Source organism: Falco punctatus (genome assembly GCF_963210335.1).
Source record: "Falco punctatus genome assembly, chromosome: 12".
In the NCBI taxonomy this organism is placed as follows: domain Eukaryota; kingdom Metazoa; phylum Chordata; class Aves; order Falconiformes; family Falconidae; genus Falco; species Falco punctatus.
The window spans coordinates 13,863,619-13,888,085 of NC_137592.1; the positions used below are offsets into that span (position 1 = coordinate 13,863,619).

Here is a 24,467-nt window from a genome sequence, read left to right on the forward strand (position 1 = left end):
CTGTGAAGGAAGCAGGCTGAGAGCTTAAAGGCAATGCCCATGGGGCTCAGGAGGGCTCCGAGTGACGGACCCAACATCCACTGGCCCATGGGCAGCAGCAAACAAGGATCATGCTGCTAGCAGCAGCTGATTCTGCTTTCCCACAGAACTGGGTAGCACATAGGCTTGGGCCCCTCCAGTTCACCGGGAAGTTTCACTATGTGGGACAGTGCTATTAAATGTTGAGACCGAATTTAAATTTGAAGTATCATCTTATCTACGTTACCTGGAGTAATGGAGTACAAGGGGATCCAGGGCTCACCTCTTCCATGGGCAAGGTGGATTCCACAGTGGCGAGCATGGGGCAGATAACACGTCAGGGTTAACTGGTTAAAAAAGTGGAACAGCTCAGCACTTCGGTCTTCAGACCTTCACATAGGGACAGCAATGCAAGGCCAAGGTAAAGAGCTTTCCCAGCACAACAGGGAGGGGAGGTGAAAGGACAAGGTACAGCCAGCTGCCACTGCCACCAGACCTGTGCAATCGGCTGAAGGGCCTGAAGCTGGCCAGACTCCGGCTGGCTGCATCCCCCGCACCCTCTTCCCCAGCGCAGCTATTTCAAGGAGCACTCTGCCCCAATGACCCTTTACTTGCCACGAGCACCAAGTTTCTCTTCTCAGCTCCATATAAAGGCAGTTGTTTGGCTCCTGGATCACAGCTGGCCCTGAAATCAATACAGTAGCATTTGCCCACTACTGTGCCAAGCTTAGGAAGCTGGACAACAGCCAGTCTCGCCAACAAACATCACGTCTGAAACAGTCCCGAAAAGCAGTCCAGAAGGAAGCTTCTTTCTCTGGACCGTTACATCTGAACACAGCCTTTGCACTACTCAGAGAACACGATTTCCTGAGGTTGGTCAGGTGGAGAGCATACGCTGCACCTCAAACCTACCCCATTCACCTCCCCTTCCTCCTCTTTTTCCCTCTTCTCTGCCATACCCTCTGCAACCACACACCAGTGAAGTTGAAGGCCATCATGCTCTCCCAATTCTGATTCCTCCTAAAGACTTTTCTTAGGCAAAAATGTAAAAACTAATCCTTCTATTGAATGTGCCCAAGGCACCAATAACTCATTGTCTCTCTCTCCTACTCCATTACATGTCAATCTGTTTTGCAGACCCCAGTGTCATTGGGCCAGGGACTGTGCTTTGTCTCTTGCTCCTGAGGAACTGGAAAAGGCAGAAGTAGGGAAAAGAGAGCATAAGTGGTACAAAACAAGAAGGATTTTCATGTTCTCATTTTAATGATGAGAGACAAAATTAACACCACCAGAGCAGTAAGAGCAAAGGACCATTTCCCAAACACACTGCAGATGTTCTGTGAAATAAACCAACCTCCTTTTGGAGAAAAACAAGGTATTTCAACATAGAAATTAGTTGATTCTAACTCTTAAATGGGAAGAGAGACTCTTGATGAACCTCAATTTTTTCACATTTCACCATTTTCTAGGACCATGGAACAGATACTGTAAGAAAGGATATAAACAGGATTGCCGGAGACCTTTCTTAGCTTTCACACAAAGTTGCGGGCAATGGCCAACACTTTGGAGACCTTTCCTTCTCTCTGCCGCAGGATACAGGGTATTGGTGTTTTTATTCTAGTCCCTATTGGATTTCCGTTGTCTTCTATCAGTACCACATTGTTGGAATCAAATCTAGGTGTCATGGTGGGGCCAGGCATCTTGTGCCCTACAATTAAAGCCTTCTTCTTTTCTCCTTTGATAGCCAGAAGGATTGTATCTCCTACTTTGCCAACTCCGGTCTTGTTATACACGTGGATACATTTTGGTGGCCTGTGGTACGGCGTGTTCCCCAAGGCACTGTTGTCCACCACTCGCACACGGGTGAGTTTCTGTATTGCTCGGCATGCTCCAGTGATACTAGCAAAAGACAGGAAAGAATGAGAGATAGATCCCCTCAATAATCCTTGGGGAGCAAGGGCAAACCCAGCACAGGAACTTGACATTACACAAACCACTTGGAAGTTGTCAGCAACAAATATCTACCATATGGATGACACACTGACTGCATTCAATGTGCTCTTTGAAAGCCAGACGCTACTTTGGACTTTGCACACTCTTCGCTAAATGTCAAACACGAAATGTTTCTACTTTGAAACTACAAAACTGTTCTACTTTGAAACATGACAAAAAGACGATGTGAAGAGCAGCTTGCATTTACTGGGCTTTTTAGTAACTGCAGGTTATTCCATTAAAGTTTAATTTATAAGTAAAAAAATGTGCTTGCTTCTGCTACAAACAGCCTACAGGAACCTAAGACTCAAGTTGGGCTCTTTCAGTCTTGTACACGGTCCCCAGCAATAAGGACTTTTCTGAACTATCTTCTTTTCAGTAAAGTCTATGAGGGTCTCCCATCTTACTCCACTCTCAGCGAAACCTCTGAGGTCCTGCTGTGGCTGTGCTAAGCTGCCACCACCCAGAATCTAACAGATCACCACCTTCCTCATGTGGGAGGAACCCAGAGAGACACCATCTCTTCTGTACCTGTTTGTTCTGTGGGATTATCAGAAGTAAGAAACAACAAAAATTAACTGTGCAATACTAAGTTGTTAGATATGACTCTGATTATGTTTGGGAACACCAGGAATAAACAGAAACAATTCAACCTCCCTTACAGAAACAGCTATTCTTTTATCCAGTAAGCTCAAATGCAAGTGATTTGTCACTTCTTTTCAAAGGATGCTCAAACACAGACCATCGGAAAAGCAGGAAGATCCTTTGTACTGCTAAACAACTGCTTTGCAGTATGGCACTAGAAACATGCTGGCCAGACAGCTGCAGGAATGCAAAGCTGGCGTCAGCTGAACTACTCAAATAGACAGCATATGGAGTCAACCTAACTGTCCATTTTGTTTTGCAGAGCAGAAGCATGTACAGTAAATAAAGGCCAATGGGGACCATCAGCCCTTCTTGAAGATGAAGGACCTGTATTTGCAATGCCGCCTAGAAGAGCAAGCCATCTCCTGCTTTTCAAACATGGTGTGAATGGACATCAATTGAAGCAGACATCTTTACACACAGTAAGGGAAGGCTGGCTGGGTCAGTCTGCGTTAGTCTAACTGCTCCAGAGGTCGTGCTGACTTCCAAGATTTGTTTCTCACAGCAGAAGCCTACCCCAGCTTTCCCCTACAAGAAGACATCCCTCCTCTCTCTCAGAAAGTCACTCACCTCTGCAAGCAGCCACCCCCTCCTGTCCCATCCCCTGGCAGGAACTGTGGTATACTACACTCCCTATCCTTTGCCTGCCGGCTGCAGCTGCACAACAGGGAAGGCAGAAGGGAGGAGGCTGGAAAGGGACAAGAGTATTGTCACAGGAAGGAGAAGGGGGAACCTAGGCAGGACCAAATCCACAACGCAGCAGTACCAAACAACTGTTAAGTGCGATTGCCCAGGTACCACTAGCCAAGAGTAACTGTACACGGAGGCCTTTTTCTTTCCCCTTGTTTCTTCATTTCTACCAGAATCGTGGAGCAAAACACCACCACATCCAAAGCGGGCCCACCGCAAAGGAAAGGTTTCCCCATTCAGACTGGCGACATCCTGCAGTAGCACTGCACGCCTCTGTGGACTTTGCCTCCCTCTCATTGTCAGTGTATATATATACTTTATATGTCTACTGGCTGATGCTCTCATGCAGCCCATTTACAGAGAAAGCTGGTAAGACTTAGACACCTCCTCCAGAAGCTCCTGGGAATACCACACAGCCTAGCCCTGAGCATTGTCTTAAGCCCCTCTCTAGACCACGGTCATGGGAATGGCTATTCTCATCCTTTAAACTGAAGCCCTGACCCTTCAAAGAGTTACATGCTAGAGATTCCCCACACTTGCACCAAGTGTACTGTGGGATTACGCTCTAAGCTTTGCACAAGGCACTGTAAAATGAGGTCCATGAACATAAGAAGCTTTAAGTGCCTTGAGCCTGGAACAAGGACCTAAAGAAAAATAACAAAATAGACTCTGTTAAGGTACAAGGAAGTAATTTTTCAGGTTACTTTTGTACTATATAACTGAAATAATGAACTCTGGAATCATTTTAAACATGTAATTGGCTCTGCATCCGCAGGGGCTGGCTGACAATTTTTTGCACTTGGCTGAGAAACACAAGCACTTTCAACTTCTGCTTGCAGGCCCTAGCATTGCCCTCAAAGGCCTAAAAGCCTCCTTACACGCATATGAAAATGCAGAGTTCAGACTGCCAGGGAACTGCGCATGTTTGGGTTCACTTTACAACCTGTGAAGGGACAACTGAATTATATTATAATTTTTGTATTACAAATACCATAACTTATGTTGACCTACTTAACAGCATCTCTTCCAATCAGGAAACTCTATCAAGAAACGAAAAGCAAAAGCAAGATTTGAAAATTACCTGAAATGTCGCTGGATCACTGTACCACTTAGATGGGTTAAGGATAGACCCAATCGTCTATTCAAGAGAGCCATTTGGATTCTGGTAACCCACTCTGCATAAGAAAAAAAGAGAATTATGCTCCGGAAAATGGTCAGAATTTGTTTTGCTTCCTTTGCCTTATGTGAATCACACACTAGAGCCTCAGCACCATTTTAAACACTGCAATCCACAGCACATGGAATGGTAACAGCATCCACAACACGCTACAAAGCAGATCAACAACCCCTACCCGAATTCAGGAGACAATATAATTCAGATGCGTGTACTACAAAGCTGGATTCAGTAGCTTCTTGCACAAAGAGGTAAGGGCTCTTCTGCATGCACTGTGAATTATGTAACAACAAGCAGGTCTGAGAATTTCAGATGTGAATCAGTTTAAAGGCTGCAGTGACCAGTAAAAGCTACCACAGTTACTTGTAAAAGCTACCAATGCTACCTATAAATCAAGCAAAAAGCCAGAAATACTCTGCAGATTGGCATCAGTTTCAAGAAACCATTTGCCAGACAAGAAACAAGACAAAGCACCACTGGTGAGGGCATGCTCCCTCTCAGCATACACGAGGAGTTCAGCACCCTGTGTTTAGAGATCAGCATCATACCTCTGCCAAACTCACCGCATTAAGGCTGCCCACAAGAAACAGTTCCCTGTAACTTTACGGTGCTCGCTCAACCCAAACTGAACCACCACCCCAACTGCAGCAGAGCGAGGTTACAAGGGTAACCTCCGAGTTTACCACACCTTCTTCCCTAACTGCATCTACAGCAGTTCCTTAACCTCGTTCTGTCAGACTGATGAGGACCAGCTTGCACACGCCACCGCAAAGCCTTATCTGAACCTGGATCACTTTACCAGACACCAGTTATGGAGCAATGACCCAGGCAGCTATGCTGGCAGATCCAAGTGAAGGGAGAAAACAACACTTACTTAGACAGCCAGTCATCTTTCAGGCTGGCTCAGGTAGAGCTAAGGCTTTCCATCTGACTGCAACTACCACTGTGGGACACTGCTTGCTTAGACCGTGGCAGTATAACCAACACATGCTCCGCTTCTCTCCTTTTCTAAAGTAAACAGACCTCTTATCTCCCGTTGCCAGTTCTGATGAGCTTAGGACCTAACTGTAGCGGCACACTGTAAAGCCATTCTCTTATTTTAAAAACAAAGCTGACCTACCTTCTCTAGGGAGAAAAAAGTACCCACAGTGCCTTCCAACAGACAATGCCACAGCTGTTCTTATTACAACCAAGTAACGCCCAGGCTAAATCTTCACTCTCTCTTTTGTTTTTATTTTCCCCCAGTGTGCTTGCTTACTTGGAGATGTATGTAATTTTTAGGATCTGCAGTTGTCCAAGAGAGTAAGCGTTACCTGACAGCAAGATGAGAAGCACTGGAGATGAGCACCACAGCAATTTTGTAGCAGCACTCTCTGAGCAAAGCACAGGATACGTGGTGAACCACCTCATCTGTCGTACAGGCAGGTTTAGAAGAGAACAGCAACAGCCAAAGCTTACGTCTATTTGCTAAACAACGCCACTTTTCAGTAGGGTGGAAGATCTCCAAATGAGTTCAGAGCTTCCCTGCACTGCCCCCTTTCTGAAAGGAGACTCCAAGAAGGCTGTGTTTTTGTCACAGCTCCTTACCTAGCTGTGTGATCCTGATGAAAACAAGGCCCTGTGGTAGTTACAGCGCTGCTGGCAATCAAGATCCAATTACCTGGGCCTTGCTGCTCCTAGGATTTCTAAGCAAGTTCGACTACGTTGCCTTGCTGTAAGCCCACACTCTGCGTTGGCAAGGAAGCCAGCCTGTGTCCTGTTCTGCGCTCAGGTGTACTGTTTCCCTGCGTGAAACTCAAACCCAGTGGGTATTGCTCCTACTTCCTCCAGAATCGCACCAAGGCCTTGGATCCCCCTAGAAAACCTAAACAAGCAGCAGCAGCAAGTTGGCCTCTTTGCCATCTTTGCTGGACACTTTTTGGGGAGTCCAGCCGGCACTGTCATCCTGTCTCTATTCCCCTGGCAGGCACGGTGGCCTCGGTGACAGGAGAGGACAGGCCTGCTCATCCTCACCACTACATAAGACCAACAGGAGAGGTCTGCTGGTTTGTGGCAGGGCAGGCACAGGTGCACACTCTGCCTGCTGTCAGAGGGACAAAAACATCAGGACCAGCATAGCTAGATGTGTTTAAGGTTGCATGTCAGAGTCCTAAAGTGCTGCCTAAACCCTGAACTCACTCCCCACTCCTGAGAGGAGTCATCATTTGTTTCTACCCCATGGCAACAGTGAAGGTTTGAAGTTACAAAACTACCAGCAGAAGCATCAACAGCATTAAGCACCCAAGAACTGTTTATTTTTCCAGATGACTCAGTAGCCCCTTCTTTCCTAGGAATTATTCCTCGGCACATTAAGATGTGTCACAAGCTAAGAAACTTCGTATGATTGATTATTTGGTATGAAGCATCCTGTTAAGAACTGAGTAAACAGGGGGGTGCTTCCAATTACCAGGAAGGTTCAGGGTGGAGGGAAGAGAAGAATGCATCTGTGGCATGGAGTACAGCATTCAAGGGTGCAAGTGGGTTCACAAAGGGTGAATCACATCTTCAGCTATCGTAACATGCCAGCCTCCCTTCCAGAAACAACTAGCCAACAGTTTGGGCCTATCTCCAGGTGCACCTCAACCAGATCCAGTCCCAACTTGCTCCCTCTGTGGCTGTGATCTCCTCTGGCCTCAGTTTTTCCCCTCTGTGGAGCGGCTAATTACTAAACTAAACTCCAAAGGGCACAGAGGCCACTCTTTTTCATGTTGGCTGCTGCCACACAAACGCTCTGAGTTGGTGCCAATGTTGACGAGTCGCTATAAAGCAATGACAGCCATCAGCCACAGTGCAGCAGGCACCTCTCCCCTTCCCAGTGCCAATGTTGCCTCACACCAGTAGACCTTAAAAAGGCTCAGAGGAGGCTGCGCTTAGCACGGGCATGGGGAACACACATGACGTAAGTTTGCTTCTGGAGGCAGCTCTCCTCAGGCTGTCAGGTTTCAGTGCTTGGAGGTGTATGGGAGGAGTACCCCCATAATAACCCTCAAGTGCAGGAAAATTTGCAGGAGCTCCCAGAACTCTGCTGTTGGTATTGCCCAACTGATACACGAGTGCACCCTGCAAAACCCTGGACAGGCAAAACACCAATGCTGCTTAGTAGTTAGCCACTAATACACTCCTGACTGAGGAATTATCTTGGAAGGGACTTCTGGAGGTCACCTAGTCCAACCTCCTGCTCAAGCAGGATTAATTTCCAAGTTGTTCATGCTAGGCAAGAGCAGTATTTAGGCAGACACGATCCTAAAATAAAAGGTCCAACACAAAGACAACTATCGATACAATGTCAGCCATGTGTAGCTGCACCAAAGCAGCAATAAAGAACCATGCAGAGAAACCTCTCTCCCAGTTCCTACCCTGCTGCCTGTAAATTCTAGCAGTCTCTCTATCTCATCGCTAGAGAGACTAATTTCTTAAAACCAGAGTCATAGAGATGCTTTGCTTCTCTCTGCTCCACACACCTGCAGCACAGACCTCAGGTAGGGTTCGGAGTAAGATTCCAAAAGGGGGGAGGAGTTTGTTAATCAAATATTCACTAAAACGACCCAATTTCTACTTCACTGAATAAGCCTGAGCATGCAATAACCTGCTGCAGCAAACAGTCCCTTCTCAAGGGCCCTTCAGCCTGACCCCCTTCAATGCAACAGACCGACATTGAATTCCAACAGCACACAACAAAGAAATTCTTCACCAGTTACAAACCTCTGGAAGTTATTTACCCATTGCACCATTTTCAAGTGCCATACCACAGCTACCACCTTCAATGTTTCTCCTTGAGATTAAAGAATTAACTTATATTTATTGCAATCTTGAGAGGTTTTTGAGTGGAGGAATTCTGGAAAATTTCATTCCAGATAACAGAAGCAGGCCACATACAGTATTTTCATCAAACACGTAAACACATGAGTAGACCACCTCCGGGAGCTGATAAAAAGCAAGGACATCTTCCAGATAAGAACAACAGGATTACATACTCACTTTCAACCAACGTCAGGGCACACAGTACCAAGAAAGGAAGGCCTGTGCCCCCCCCTACACACATTTCCATCACCTCCCTTATGCTGGCTCTAGCATTAATGTAAATTAGTCACAGTTTTCAGCTAGGTAAGTTCCCTGATCCAACTCATCTTGCAGGTGCATGAATGCTGGTGCGAGGGAATGTGGCAAAACACAAGACAGGGACTTCTCCTTTCACTGCCAACCCCAACCCAGATTGACACTCTGACAGTATCTCCAGAGAAACACCAGGATATTTGTACAAGAAAAGAATCTCTTTCACTTCAGAAGAAATACTGATGTGCTTCACAAGAATGGTCTGTATTAATCTGCACTATTAACACAGCCATGGGAGCACTAAAAAAGTCTGTGTCTGAACACTCAAGAGCCCAGTGCAATGGCTCTGACCAAGTGTTTATCAGTGTATACCCTAAAAAACTGTCAAGGTGCCGCTCTTACCGTGCCTGCATCCTAGAGTAAACATACTTTTAAGTAGTGCTGTTACCTAGTAATCCAGTATTACTTTCCTTTTTAATCACAAGTTTCAGAAATGACACCTGCTCCCTGTATTCCCAAGATCTGTAGTTCCGCAACCATTCAGCTATTTCTTTTCCTTCTTTCAGCTAGTAACTCATCCACACAAACAGGCCCCAGGAAAAGCCAATGGATGTTACAAAGAAAATGCTGAGGCCTACTACCCAAAGCCTGCTGTCAAACATACAAAAGAGAAAAATATTCTTCACTTTAATAGTAGTAACCTGACCTGCACAGTCCAACAGTAGGGGCCAACATTCCCTTTATTCTTCTAAGAGACCAAACCAGACATGCTCTAGGCACCACAAAGATTTCAACTGCATCTGTCATCCATCATTAAAATGCAGGAAATAAATCCAAGATACTACATGTGATGCAAATACCTAAACCCCTACTCTGCCACTGCAGGTTTATTTATAGACCGTCTGTCAGGGTGAGCTACAAGAGCCAACTGTGAACTACAGGACTCAATACATTCACAGTTCTCCTCATAAAGGAAACAATGTGATTAAGGGCTTTGTGTACCTTAATGACAGCCAGAAAGGCAAAGGATTCACACAGAGGAATTAAGCCTTTACGAATTCCATTTATGAATAGGATTAGCTATTAAACAGAATATTTATTGATCCAAGTTACCAACAGAAACTCATTACAGGTACGTGTTAACAATTTTGCAGCAAAACACACTAACCTCATTTTCCAGATGACAATCACCGAAGGCAGATAAAAAGAGCCGAGTATCTTTAATGAAAACTTACTTTTGACATTTTACATAACCAGGTTCCAACTCTAAGGCTCTTATGGCTCTTACCGTTCTAGTATCTGAGCACCTTAAAACATTCTATATATTTACATTCACAGCACTGTACTAAAACAGGAGGGATTATTCCTAGTGCAGCAGCAGGAAATTAAGCTACAGAGAGGACACCTTCCTGTGCGAGGTCAAAGGAAAGGATGAGCAGAGCAAGCACCCAGAAGGCCTGCGCTGGTATGGTCTGTGGGGCTGGAGGTGGAGCCCAGCAAGGTCCCTCCTTGTCTCAGCCTTCTGGAATTACAGGTGAATACAGAGAACTGCCCACACTCCCATAACTTAATGCTGCTATAACCTCTCAAATATATCTTTACTACTTCCAAAAAGTGTTGAGGTGTCAGGAACAAGACAATAGGTGGCAAGCCACAAGACCAGATTCTCTTCCCGGCCCTGACCTGGGTGACCGGTGACCAAATACCAACCAACAAGGTGTGATTACAAACCAGATAGCAGTAACCACGCTGGGGGGAGCTGTGGCAGGAAGGGCATGAACAAGAAGGAAGAGGAGGGGAGCTGTGGCTCATCCCTTAAAAAAAAGAAGTCAGTAACCACTGACAGGTTGTTCACAGAACAAAGAACAACAGTGACTCCAGGCCTTTCTGATAAAGCTACACCAGAAAAGGATGCCCAATACTGACAGAACTCAGGCTTAAGAGAAACGTGACCTGCAAAGGCATACTCATGCTGCAAGGCAGGACAGAGCTACCTGCAGCTTTGCTGCAATAAGCCTCACTTCTAACTCAAACACTTCCCTTAACTCAGTTTCTCTCTGTCCAAACTAGACTCTCCCAGGTATGACTGGAGAAACTCTTGAACCAGACAAGTGAACACAGCTCAAATGAGCATCTGTGTCCTGCTTTTAAAAAAGCTGGATGCCCATCTGCTTTTACTACAAGGAGTAAGACTTTCACGCTCTTAAGAAATCTGTCATCCTGTCTTCCTCCCCAAAATGCCTCTCCTTACTCACTGAATCTCCAAAGGTTTTTTGGAGAATAACCAGCAAAGGAAGACTAGCACCCACACTTCCCGAGTCCCCATGACACACACGAGTAAATGCCATGCTTGTCAGGACACAGGAATTTTGGTCTAACTTTGCTGCATGACTGCTCATACCCACACAAGCCTCATCCCGGCAGTACAGCCCCGCATGAATCCTGAAGCAAAGAAATGCTCTGAAGGACACACATGCAGGACTGTCAGACCAGTGTTTTCCTCCTGCCCCCAGGCCAGACTGCTAGGGCAGGGGCTGAAGGCCAGTGGGGGCAGAGGGTGCTGCCTGCCAGAGAGGCAAGATGCCACCGGCCACCCCATCTGCAGTGCCCTGTGTGCAAGCGACACGTGGGCTCGAGGCCCTGCACAATCCGGGCTCCGGCTCCCAGCCGCTTTCCCAAGATGCCGTGACCATCTGCCATGCTGCTTCCAGCTCAGTCCCTATGCCGCCTCCAGGCCAGCGTTTTTCACTCTTTTTAGAGCCGCAACACATGCCCAGGGTTCAAACGTTTCAGGCCCCGTGCGCAGAGGACCACTGACGCCTGCAGACGGCTCCCCGTGAGACACGGGCAGCAGGGCCGGTACCCGGGGAAGGCTGAGAAGGCCGCCCGCGCCCCGAGCCGCTCGGCTGAGAGGCCGGTGCGGGATCGGCGCCGGCTCCGGGGGAACGCCAGCACCCCCGGGAGCGGCCCGGCTCGGCGGCGGGGCCAGGCCGCCCGCAGGCCGCCCGGCCCGCCGCGCCCGGCAGGCCCAAGGCCCCACGACGGCGGCACCGCGGCCCAGGGGCGGGGCCGCCCGCTGCCACACGGCTGCCTACACCCGCCGCCCACCCCGCTCCACTGCCCCCCGCTCTCGGGACCGCCTCCGCGCCCCCCGCCCGCACAGGGCCCGCACCCCCCGCCGCGCACCTCCGAGGGGAAACGCGGACCCTCCGGCCGCAGCGCCCGCGCGCATGCGCAGCACCGCCGCCGGGCCTCGCCCACCGCTGCGCAGGGCCCCGCCCGCCCGGCCGGCGCCCCGCCCCGAGCGCTGCCGAACGGAGCCGAGCCCACTCGGGCGGTCGCCGCTCGCTCTCTGCGCGGCGTAGCGCAGCATCGCAGCGCCCGGCCCGGCGGGGCGAAGCGGAGCGGCAGCCTGGGGGGAGCCAGTCCGCGCCTGACACCGGGTAAGCGAGCCGCCGGTGCTGGGGGCTGTGGCTGGGCACGACGGCCGCGGCTCCTCCGGGTCAGGTGGGCCTGGGGCCGCGGCTCCTTGCCGCCTCAGCGCTTGCCGGGGTGGGGGGCAGCGGCCGCACCTCAGGCCCTCTTGAGGCGGAGCGGGCCGGGCGGCGCGGCCGTCGCGCGGAGCCCGGCAGCGGGGGCGGCCCCGGGCGGGGGGCGCCGCCTGCCATCTTGGGGCGGAGCGGGGGGCGCGCCCGGGTGCGGCGCCCACGGGGCGGCCTGTGCTCCCCGCCGGGGCTGCGTGGGAGCCGGGTGGCTCGGGGCTCCGCGGCCTCTCGCCCGCCTCCCATGTCTGCCGCTTCGCCGGCCCTGGGCCCGGCCGCTGCTGGCTGGTGTGGCTTCTGCACCCCGGGGGTCGCCGGGCCCACTTCCGCGGGGTGGCACCGGCTCCCGCCTCACCTGCGATCGCCGTCGGCGATGCTGAGGCTGCTTTTGTTCGTGCTCGGCCTTGGGGAGCCGCCTGTCCGCCTCCCTGCCTCTCCTGCGGGCACGGCGGCGAGCGGCAGGGGAGCGGGAGGGATGTTCCAAGGGTGGGAACAGCAGGCGAATTTCTGATACCGCCCTGCCCGTTGTTCCCTGGAGAACCTGGCGGTCAGATAGGGCTTGTGTCTGTGGTAATGTACCCAAGCAGTCTCTTTCTGCTCTTGTCTTGGTCCCCGGTCCCTCCGAATCGGCAAGCCATGGCTTTTTTCCTCCTGTCCTAGAGTGTGCCCTGTATGTAGCTACCTGCTGAAGGCATCACGCCAAAAATCTGTGATGTGGCTGCAGTCAGGCTGGTGCCTGTAGCAGGTTTGATAGCTTTCCGCTGGATGGAGACCAGGTGTTCTGAGAATTTGGGATTCTGGGCACCTCCCTCCCTCGCCCTTCCCTTGATAGTAGGAGTTGGAAGCAAAAGGCTCATCAGGGCGCGCTCTGTGTGACTAATTTAGTTGTGCATAGTCCACGAGGAGGTCCCTCCTTCCCTCCTGGATTTGTCTGTTTCTGTGGAAGTGTCTGGCTCCATTGTGTCATCCTCTGGAGTAAGCACACATGGAAAGCCACGGACTGCAGGGCAGGAGCATCCCGTTGGCAGCAGTCACAAAGCCACTGAAGGGTTGCATGGCACAGGTACCTCTTGGATGATTCTGCAGATGCCCCACCCGGGTGTGGGACAAAGCCGTTGCAAGTGCATTGCAGGGACTGGTACCCTTCCTCTCCAAACGCCTGTGCTGTATGGTTCCTAATAGCCTTTTATTCTGTTAATGCTTCTGGGAGAACAGAAAGCCGACCGCTCAGCTTGTAACAGACTCCAGGAGGACTCAGTTCAAACCAGAAATAGCAAAACATTAAAGACGTTGCTTCTAATGGCTGCAATTAGCTGGCATCTACCTGGGAAAGGTCTTTTTCATCTCAAGCCTTTTAGTGCTAGGAATACACTGTCTTTACAGGGAGAGAAGTCCTTTCTGCAGTACTCACCTGGATGCTATTGGAGCAAGATAAACATGAAAGAAGATGCCTTTGAGGGGGTTGGGAAGAGACTCTGGTTTGGCTCATGAGTATGTTTTGTTGGACTAAGTTTGCTCTATTTTTGTCTGTTCCTGTCTTCAGTAACCTTGGAAGGAACTGAAGCTACTGTATTTTCTGAGGGTGTCAGTTTTCTTGTCAGCAAGGCATTGCTGTGAGGCTTTGCAGTGCTCCATTTTCTTCTCCTTTGTCCAGAGCGTGGTGCAACTATCCTGAAATGTCCTAAGCCATGAGTTGAGCCAAAAAAAGAAAAATACTGAGTGCTTTGCTTCTTGTTTGTTCTTGGTTTGTTTTCTTTCTGGGCTTGTAAAATATCCTTAGTCATATTTTTTAGCTTTCTTCAGCATTAAAATGGACTAGAACTGGCTTGGGGGGAGTTCTATGATTTTTTTATGTAAAAAATTTAAAATATCATCATGAAATTGTTTAATTCTGGGAACTAGGACTTTAAGAAAACCCCAGGTAGTGTGAGATTTGCAATAAAAGCCTGAGAGCTGGCAGTGCCGAGGGCCTGCTTTTTGTCTGTTGCTAATTACGCTTTCCTTGAGCCCAGGGTAGCTGGAGTGCCTCGGGTCATGTGGAGCCCTGCAGTGTCCCGCCGCCGGTGGCTTCTCTGCCACCCTCCCCGTCCATACCGAGGTGCAACCCCAGTCTGAATGCTTTCTGTAAGCAACCTGTCTCTATCCTGGCAGCCAGGGTGAGGCTATATGCTGGGGACCCAAGGGCTCTGCAGTCGGCACCTCCCACTCCCAGGAAAGGCAGCTGGGAAGCCTGCGCAGCCGTGGGGTGCCTGCTTCGTGCTGGAGGAGGCCCTGGGCATAGTATACTCTGCCCGCACTGTTAATTGCGGACGGTGCTGGTTATGGATCCTGTGGCTGATTTGCATATCAAAGCATCTGAGAGCTCCGCGGTGGGTAAGGATGGGCAAGGATAATAAGGCTTGCTGGATGCTGGGGCCGGATCTTCCCTGGGGCTTTTTATGGTGCATAGATGAAACAAGATGATGGGAATGTTTGGGAAACATGGAGATTGTCTCAGTGTCTTTGAATGACAGTACCATAAAGGCTTTTTTAATCTAGCAGCAGCTTTCCAGGGGGTGGGAACCAAGGAGAGGGGGAACAATCCTTGGTGACAGTCCCTCAGGCTGCTCCTGCCCTACCTCCTTGTGTCGAGCTGGGCACTGGGCAGCCCCATGCTGCCCTCCAGCAGCCGTCCCCCCTGGCTGATGGCCCCTGCAGTGAGCAGCTGGTGTGCCAGCCCGATGCCTGTTCTCCATGCTGCCTCGCAGAAGGAGGTGGAGGCCTTGCTTGGATAGAGCCTGAAGCATAGGGGCACATTTGCTACCACCTGAACTGGCTCTGCAGGGTACCAGGTCTTGTCTGATGGTGCAGGGTGCATTGTGGGGGGGCGGAGCAGTGGAACCACGAATGGGTCATGGCCTCTGGGATGCTTTGTGAATCAGAGGAAGGTTTGGTCTCAGCACAGCTGTCTGCTGTTCCTCCTGGCTCTGGAAATGAGCCTTGGGGAGCTCAGAGCTTGCTTGCAGGCTGAGCTGGAAACCAAAATGCAGGTTTCCAGGCAGGAGGGAGGCAGGGATAGAGAAAGGGAGGGGAGTTCCTGTGTTCCTCTGCCGCTTTGATTCTAGCAAGTGTGTTACTGGTAGTGATGCTCTCTAGCTTTGAAGGACTGTGGCGTGGGACAGCTGGACTCTCTGAAGGTAGCTCTGTGTTCATTGTGAGAGTGCCTGCTGCCTGGAACTGCAGCCCTGAGCCTCTCTCCTGTGCCCTGAGCTGTTCAGGTTCTTGCTGAGAAGGACTCCTTGTCTTGCCACCCATATGGGGGCTTGGTGTGCACAGAAACTGCCTTGAGCGTGGCCTTCTCAGGAGGTGCCTCTTCACCTGCAGCCCTTGTCCTGTTGGCAGCTCCCTGGCTCGCTTGGGAGTTAGTTGGGGGGCAGACCTGATGTGTTGGCTAGAAAGCTGGTTGAAAGGAGAAGAACAAAAATCAAGGAACAAAGAAACGCGCACGTGTGTGCGCACTCTGCAACAGAGAGAGGGTGAGATCCGTGAAGCTGGTGCCAAGCTTGTAGAGCAAAGAGTTGCAGTATGAAATGGCTTTTCTGTGAGCCTGCAGGCCTGTGGTTGGCACTGCCTTCTCACTTCATGTCCTTCCAGCGTGGAGCTGGGTGTCTGCCCTCTGCTCCAAATACAGATTAGCTGCAGGAAGGTTCTCTTGCTAAGCATGAGATGCAGAACGTTTTCCTCCATGCTTCTCTGTGTGGTGCTGGCTGCCCTTCGCAGGGTTCTCTTTGCTTGCATTATGCGTTCCCTCCACCTGATTGGTAAGCAGTGCTGGAAATTCTTCTGTTCTCCCTGTGGCTCTTTCTTGTTGATACTGCTTGCCTGCTGTTCTCCCTCTTCTGCTTTCAAGACCCTTCCTCCCCCATCCCTTGTAAAGTCAGGTGGCAAAGTGGGCATGCTTCCCCAGTATCCCAGTGCTCCACTTAAGCCATGCTTTTATAGTGGCTACACAGCTTACATGGGCAAGATGGCATAGCCCACTGCATCCTTTGAGCAAGGTCTCCCGTTCTTGATGTGCTTTGGTCTAATTTTCAATGTCATCAGCTTCTACCCATGTGGTTATTGTGCTGGGAAGAGAGAAGGGTCTTGTTTTATGTGTGCTGTTTTTCCCCATAGAAATTGGCCATTTGTAGTATGGGTCTGACTTAAAGCAAGGTTTTGAAGATTCCTGTTTGTGTTGCCCAATCTGGGAAGGTGTTTGTGGTACTGCATGAAAGAAAGGGGTTGGATCTCTTAAGGGACTCTATTCAACAGGTGGCATGTTACACCAGGAGAAAGCAATTGCAGGCAGGATCTGTGTCTGCCTGTTTTTGGTATGTTCTGCAGTTGCCTTCCTGAACCACCACAACTGTGCTGCCTCTGAGCAGCAAGAGAAAAAACATCCCTGCCTTTCTTTGGCTGGAAGAGTGGCTGCTGCAGACGTTTCTTGTCTGACTGTTCCCTGTCACTCCCTAGAAGGACTGTATGTCCCCAGTGCTACTCCTGTGAGTCCCTGTGTTGGGTGTGCTCATCCCCTCCGCACCCCTGTAATTCTGTGTGTGGAGCGCTTGCTTGCTTTGACACCCCCTTCCCTTTCCCCTAGGGTTGTTACTGCTGGTTTCCATGCAGGTCTGCTCCTGGCTCAGCACAGAGCATTGCCCTGCAGACAGGCAGCTGCCACCGGTGATGTAACCTCTGGCTCTGTCACACCAACAAGGAGGCCATGTGGTGTTGTGCTCTCTCCTGTTGACTTGCATGGGAGAGCAGCTCTGACAGGCTCCCTTAGAGCATCCAGCTGTCTCCTGACGTGTTGCTGACACACTCACGAGGAGGGTGATAGTCTTATCTTTCTAAGCGCAATTTCTTACAAGAGTGCATTTAGTAGGACAGTTGTGTGTTGGCCTGGTCCTGCTTTTGCTAATTAAATGGTGGCCTTTAGTGGGCTGTGTCTCGGGTCCTTTCAGAGCCAGGGGATGGGACGATCTTGGCATGATCAAGTACTTAGAAGAAACTCAGGTGGAAGCAGGCCTTGTCTCCTGCTTGAAACAATTATTAACACCTAATGTCTTCTGCTTGGAGGTCAGAGAGCCTGTCAGTGACGCAGACAGAGGAGGGTCTCTGCAGCAGACATTAGGATAATTTGATCCAAGGATGATCTTAAAAAGGATTCATCCTCAGCTCCCTGTGCATATGGTCTAGACTCCCTTTGTGTGAAACCATTGGACGCTGGAGGCTCTCAGGTGATGGTGGTAGAGCTGATGTCTTCTCCAGAATGGCAGCATGGACAAGTTGGTGACTTGGTTTTGCTGGGCTCTTGTCTATGCTTGAGGCACAAACCTGGAAATTAATTACTGTGCGTCACCTGGGCTGTGGTAGCCAGCCAGGGGTTTGCTACTACAGAACACAGAAAATTCAGCTTGAGTTGGCATGACCTGCAAAGTTATAAATCTGGGAGGAAGGAACTGTATTTGTAGTGGATGTGAAACTCAGTGTGAACTCCCAGCTAGGGCAGAAAGAGCTGGTGCAGCTACTGGATAGAAGAAGGAATTGGCTCCTGGCTGTGTGGAAAAGAACAAATAAAATGTGACAGTAAGAACTGTCTTCACCTTGCAAAGGAGGTCAGGAGTGATGAGGTACTTAAAGGAGTTAATTTTAAAAAGTAAATCCAAGCACCAGTCAGAACAGGTGACAAGAGTATTTAGGTAAATTAGATGTGACCATGTGGGAAAAGCCTTATAAAATTTCCCCTGAAAGTACTTAAATAGCAGACTAAGACAACTTCTGCATGGTGAGCAGCCACCTTGGAGAACATCTGGTAAAGAGAGAACCCAAGCTCTGACCCCTTGAAATACAGGGAGAAAGAATGGGACTACAACCAGTCTGTCTAAATGATCTGGAATAAACAATTAAGCAGTTAGTGTTTATCTTGTTAAGAAGGTGGGAGAATATGCTGATTAAAAATCCACCAGTGTGCACTTACCTGGTATGTACCACATCAAGCCTGTGAATGCCCTTGCCTGAAAGGATGTCTTGCCTAGTGGCTCAGCGGGGGTGGTGGATGTAATAGATCTTAAGTCAGTCTTTGTTACTGACCCAAGTGTCAGCCTCATAAACAAATGGGGAAGGGGTAGGAGATAAGAAGCATCCCTCAGATGGACCCACAACCAGTTGAAAAGCTGTACTCAAAAGGGTTCCTATCTGATAAGAAGACCATGGCTAGGCAGGGCAAGGGAAAATGTTGATACTAGTTTCAGAGTTCCAGAGTAGGATGAGTTAGTGCTCTGCTGGGGAGGAGAAAAGCCCAAGGTGAGCCTTGTGCCAGGCTGTATGAGGAGCAATGCCTCTAAAGTGCAGGAAGCAATTGGTGTTCTTGACATGGATGAGGTGTTGCTGAAGGACCAAGCTCAGATGTAGATGCCACCCTTGGAGGAGGACGTGCGCAAACAAGAGGGTATCCAGGAAAGCAACAGAAATTATTAAGGTCTTTAGAAATATTGTGTGGGAAGAAGGATGAGATGAACTAGGACTGTGTAGCCTGAGGAAGAAAAGATGGAAGAGAGAACTTCATGGTCTTTTAAGTATGTAGAGCAATGTACTTCTTTAGAAGGTTGTAGTTGTAATGAAGACGAGGCAGGAAGCCACTCGGCTGTAATGAGGGAGTTCAGACTTCATGGTTTTCTGTAGTATCAATCGAGATGGTGAAGCAGAAGAGGAGGCTGTCTTGAAGTTTTTTATGTTTTTGGGGCTGGGTGTGTGTGTGTGGTGGTTCTAAAACAAATTAGCCAAAAGTCTGTAGATATGGATGAGTCGCAGCTGGCTGTGCCTCAAGCAGAGAATCTCACCAGATGACCAGAGGCCCCTTCAAGCTTGGCTCCTTGTGAAACATTTGATACCTGGACAGGCAGCAGTGAGTAGCTCTAGGAATGAGATTTTACTGCTGTAGGAGGTGGTGGAGAGACTGATAATAAAATATGCTGTCGGTGCTCAGAAAAGGATGCAGATGAATCGAAGAGAATGCAGGAAAGTTACAAGATAATCTGAGAGCTGGAGAGAAAGCTTTATGCTGAGAAACATAAGAAGATCAATCTGTTTATCTAATCAAGGAAAAGATTAAGGTGAGGCTTCATTATCCTGCATAAGCATAACATACCTTATGGCTGTGTATCATTAGCTTGCTAGGGTAGAAGTGCCAGGCCATGACGAGTGGCAAGAAGAACCTATGGTGAGATGCTGGGGCTGTAGTCACCTTCAGAGCTGTGCAGCCAGCTGTGCCTTCTCTACAAGCAAAGTGGAGGTCCCCATCTTTGCTTGTTGCCAGTTTCTTTGTTCACCCCTGTTCTCTGGGTTTCAAAGTTGCCCTTGTTCATTGCTTCTGCCTCGGTGTCTTAAGTCCTTTCCTTAACAGTCCTCTACCTTATGAGGAGGTATCTCCAGTAAAAGAAAGCAGTAGCCTGACCCCAGCTAGTATAGGGTGGTGCCCTGATAAGCCTATGCCCACTCTCTGAATGTGCCTCTGAAATTGTTCCCTGCCTCTCCTTGCCCCTAGCCTGTCATCTGCCTCTGCATGATCTATAGCATCCCTTCACCAGTGGCACACTGCTTCTTGGCCAAACAGCTACTTGTGAGCAGCCAGCATCTACCATCTCTCCAAACTCAGCACCCTGGCTGGTGAAAATGATGAATGAAACCAAACGTCGCCTCACCATCGCCTCACCGTCGCCTCTGGTTCCTGCCAGCCTGCAGTCCAGTGCTCTGTCAGTTATAGTTGCTGGTTTATTTAGGGTCTTTATGCCTGTTTTCAGTCCGTGAGGTGATGTTTCTGCCTTAGCCTGATGAACAAACCTTGAGAGAGAGATTGGGTGAGAAGTCGCAGCAGATGGTTTGCTAAAATCTTGCTACATCCACAACTTCCCTTTCACCCACTAACGCTGTAATGCTGTTAAAAATAAAGATGATCCAGTGTGCCTCACAGGATGTATCCCTTGTAAATCCCTGCAGCCTAATGCTCCTGGAATCTCACGCTCTCATGTCTTCGTGTTTTATTATCGCCTAGGGTAGGAGGGGAATTTCAAAGCTAGTAGATAGCTCCTGACAATGGTTGCGAGTCAGGGAAGAGCAAATGCTTTGATATGCTTTAAGGGAGAAAGGGGAAAACCCCCAGTGTTTCACTCCCTTATTATTTTTTTCTCTCAAGCTTTGTTCCATTTGATGGGGGCAGAGCTTTGGTAAGCATTTGTGTCTTCCTCTGGGTAGCAGAGTGCTCCTGGGTGGAATCGCCCAAGTTGCTTCAGAAGAGTCCTGCGGAGTAGCAGCTATAGCTCAGCTCCCCTCTGGTAGATACGGGGTGAGGGGCATGCCTCATGAGAACGTGGTACGGTGGCAGTATTTGAGCATGGTCTGGGCCATGTCTGTAGAGCGCATTAGGTGCCTCCTTCAAAACACCTCCAGCTTTTCTGTCCTGCTTGATGTGTAGGATTACCTGTTTTGATTGCTCTGCTGATACATTGTTTTGGCAAAAATGCTCTGGCTTCTCAGTCTGGTTTTATTCCACCACCTCAAAACACCAAGAAGCAGTTTTGCCAGTATAACTGCACCTCCATGAGCAGTCTTATGCCTGTAGAGACATGTTGATCGCTTGGGTCTTTACCTCTGTGTCTGACACAGCTGTGCTCACAGATGTCTCTGGGGTTGGCTAGGTGTGAAAGAGCAAATAGGACCTTTAGCTGGAGCTCAGAAATCTAGGGGAGAGAAGAGATGGGCCAATCAAAGTAGAGGTGGTGTACAGTTTTAATGAGCCTGTTTTCAAAATACATGGGAGTGACTGATGTGCTGGAGGTGAGTGGCTGGTAAATAGAGAACAAAGCAGATTTTGGACAGCTTGGGGAGAGGGGGCTTTGCTATTTGGACAGTGGCACATATGCTGTCTCTTGTTTGCGCTGCATTTCTTGGAGCAGGAAAAGGGACTTTTAAACCCGTTCAGTGAAGGCAGACTCCAGCCCATTCAAGCCATGGTGCAGGTAGAGCTGTGTGTTGTGACTGACTTGGGGTGTGGACTGGAAACTCCCAGCCTAGTCCTGAGATGCAGTCCCAGCCACTGCAGAGTGATGGGCCTGTCTGGCCCACAGCAAGGGTGCCTGTCTGCTCATCCCTCTACTCCCCTCCCTTACCCTGGTAGACCTCTAAGTTGTCTCCCAGCCCACCCCAGCATCTCAACAGCATCCCTTGACTTCCAAGTGTTATTGATTGCAAAGCCTGCCCTTCCTGCCAACCCCTCCTTGCAGACCTGGCTCTGGAGGCTCCAAGCGAAGCTCTGGGGTAACACCCTCTCCTCCTACCCGAGCTGCCTTGGCTTGGCTGCCTTGTTATTCCTGCTCTGCCTTCTTGCTTTAGATGTCTGTGCATTTTTGTGCCCGGTTTTGCCTGCAGGAGCCTCATGCCAGTCGGATTTTGGGATCAATGAGGGTTTGAGACTTGAACGTGGTAGGAAGGAGGTGATTTGGCACTGGGTTTCTTGTTCTTTTGTTGTTGTTACTGTTATTATTATCTGCCTCTACTTCTTCTTAAAGCGTGTGCATTGGGGATGGTGGGACAAGAACTTCTGCCCCATCCCTTGGTAACCCAGCAGGCAAGAAGGTCCAGGAGGAGGCAGCCCTGCTGGCGCATTCTTCTGCCACCTGCCATGTCAGGGGAGGATTATCCCACTCCTTCCCCAGTGCTGTGGTGTACCAAGACAAATACCAAAGGGAACAGCTGAGATATAGTTTCTATGCTCCTATTCCAGTGACTGTGGATGCTGGGGCAGAAGAATATCAGACCATAGAAAGTTGTCAGGCATATGTGCTGTCCCTTTTGGGACCCCCTCCCAGGGCTGGGGTTTGACCTGGTCATAATGTAAACCTGAAGTCTTCTCCAGGTAGAAAAGAACTAAAGGAGAAAAGGTGACAGTGGAGACACTGTGGCAGGTAGTAGGAAGTGACATGTAGGAGCCCCAAGAGGCACAGAACTAAGAGCTTGTAGATGGGGAATGGCAGCTGGGGCATCCAAGCTGAGTACCCTGCAGCACTACTGTTCCTTGCAGGTACCCAAAGATGAAGGTGGACACTGCTTGCAGACAGGAGAGGCTATGCTGGGGCTGGCAGGAGCGTCCTGCGCCTCAGGCCATGGGTAGATGGGAAGTGTTTTGTTCCTTCTTTCTCACTCTGAGACAAACTTGCTCTTCAGTGCCGCTACCCCCCTCCCTCGAGGGCAGGGAGTGTTACTTGGTCCTGAAGAGCCTAAGCGCTGACCTTGGGTGGGAGATTAAACAGTTGGTGGCAAAACTTCATAAGGTGCGCTGTTGCCTGCCTGGGCATCTCCCTGGCTGCTTGGGAGATGACCTGAGCTGGCAGAGGTGGCATGAAGCTTGTGCTCTTGCAGTTGCCCCAGCAAACAGCTGGGAAACCATCCAAAAACATTTTTAGTTTTAATCCTGTAGCTGGTGACACTCGAGCAGGGATGGGAAAGGTGTTGCTCACCCAGGAGAGGAGTAATCCAAAAGCCTGGGCAGAGGAAGGGGCAGCAGGGCAGTGACAGCCCCCAGCCACTTTCCTGGACCTTACCAATGGGAACGAAGGACCATGGCTCCAGAATGTGGTCTTCTCTCTTAGTAACTCAACAGGGGTTTCAGCTGACTGTGGGTGGGGGTGTAAACAGCAAGAAATACTTGTGTGCTGCTGGGATGTCTAATCTGGAAAGTGGAGTGTCTTTCTAATGCCTGTGAGTTAACTATGATCTCCCTGGGAGGGGTTGTATGTGATTCCAAGGGACAGAAGCAGTGGCATGGGTCATACCAGCGGCATGCCTGTGGTCATGCAGCTGGTTGGAGTGGGATGCAGAGCAGAACCAGGCTGTCCTGCGTTGTGAGTCCACGCTGTTTCACTGCTGCTCTCTAAAACAGTGTGCTGATACCTCGCCCTGTGACTTGGGGTAGTGGGGATGCCGAAGGCAAGCTGGATGCGTGGTTGTGGGTGGCAGGGAGTGAGTCAGCGCAGGGGGGCGGGTGAATTGGTGCTGGCAGGAGTAGGTGGGCTGGGGCATGGGTGCGGATGTCCAGGAGCTGCAATGTGGACATGTGGGAAGCTAGCAGAGTGGGGGCCCAGCAGCGGGTGCTGAGGTGAGTCAGGAGGATGAAGAGATTGAAGGATCATCCTGGACATGGGCAGTGCTGCTGGTGCCTCCACCTTTGCAAGTGCAGGAGCCTGCACCCCCACTGAACCTGTGGCTTGTCGGTGGGGAGAAGCCATGCTGAAGGGATGGTATGTGAGGGTGAGCTGAGTGGATGGCTTATAGCCACAACTCATCGTGCAGTTGACCGGCAGTTCCTGGGCCCTATGTGTCATGATGTCCTGTGTTCCTGCAGCTAGGGCAGTGTGCTCCAGGCATGCCGCTGGACTCAAAGCCTTAGCTGAATATGCACCAACCCCCCGCTGAGGCTTTATGTTAAAGCCCCCAACACCAGCCCTCCCAGTGCCTGTTAGGAAAGGTTAAAAACTTGGACATCGATCCAGCCTCTTAATGTGTATGTGCATCCTCATCAGCCCGTTTGGGGCTGGTAAGTGCAGTAGCATAGGAGATGGAGCTGGGAAATGACAGAGGGGAGCAGAGCCAGGAGGTCCATTACCAGTTTGGTCGGGTGGAAGAGGTGTTGGCTATTTGAAGACAGGAAAGTAGTAACTTTCCTGAAGACAGAGAGGAAAATGTGAGGCTCTAAAAATGAGCCTGGCATTGGGAGATGGCTGGATGCAGCCAGGAGGGAATGGAAAATGTGGTAGTGGCTCTGGGAGGAGCCAGGGCCTGGCACCGGTTGTTTCGCCTGGATGGGCTTCAAGACTCTGATCTGCCACCATATGGGTGTGCAGTTCAATAACATCACACGGGATCTGTTTCCAGCCACCCAGGAGGGAGTATAGCTTGGACACCAGAGAAAGTCTGCAAAATTTAAGGAGCCCTAGGAAGTACTTATTTCTTGCCTTCTGTTGCTCAGGTGCATATTCCTGGACAGTATCCTGAATGTGAAACAATTGCCATGGGAGCCTGGGGTTGTAATTCCTCTCCTCCCACTACCCAACTTTGACACCCATAGCAAACTTTGTTGTGCTTATCTCTGCCCAGTGCTGAAGGCTGGTGTCATTGGTACCTCAGCAGTCAGATGTCCTTGCTTTATGCAGCCCTGCAAATCTAACTCTTCCCAGGGGCGCTGAGTAAATGCAGCGGGCAGAGTGACCATCCAGAGTATGGAGGCTGGGCAAGGGAAAGCA

General features: G+C 50.0%; 2 protein-coding genes across 3 annotated transcripts in view; one reads left to right on the forward strand and one right to left on the reverse strand.

Annotated features, from left to right (window-relative positions):
- Window positions 1-1,257: 1,257 nt before the first annotated feature.
- Window positions 1,258-11,999, reverse strand: MRPL14 (mitochondrial ribosomal protein L14). Its single transcript, XM_080407875.1, has 3 exons — window positions 11,798-11,999; window positions 4,427-4,520; window positions 1,258-1,917 (listed from the first exon to the last, which is right to left on the reverse strand). The coding sequence occupies exons 1-3, from the start codon at window positions 11,982-11,984 to the stop codon at window positions 1,551-1,553; spliced, it is 648 nt and encodes a 215-aa protein (XP_080264001.1). The 5' UTR covers window positions 11,985-11,999; the 3' UTR covers window positions 1,258-1,550.
- TMEM63B (transmembrane protein 63B) overlaps window positions 11,930-24,467 on the forward strand; it is a 48,851-nt gene continuing 36,313 nt past the window's right edge. For both annotated transcript variants that reach the window (XM_080407854.1, XM_080407855.1), the window contains exon 1: window positions 11,930-12,054. The gene's annotated coding sequence lies outside the window, so the exon portion shown is untranslated. The remainder of the gene's footprint in view (window positions 12,055-24,467) is intronic.

Coding starts and splice junctions, on each gene's coding strand:
- MRPL14 (XM_080407875.1), bottom strand. CDS start 11,984: ATGCTGCGCTACGCCGCGCAGAGAGCGAGCGGCGACCGCCCGAGTGGG. Junction 4,521..11,797: donor GTCCGCGTTTCCCCTCGGAG/GTGCGCGGCGGG, acceptor TTTCTTATGCAG/AGTGGGTTACCAGAATCCAA. Junction 1,918..4,426: donor GTGATCCAGCGACATTTCAG/GTAATTTTCAAA, acceptor GTCTTTTGCTAG/TATCACTGGAGCATGCCGAG.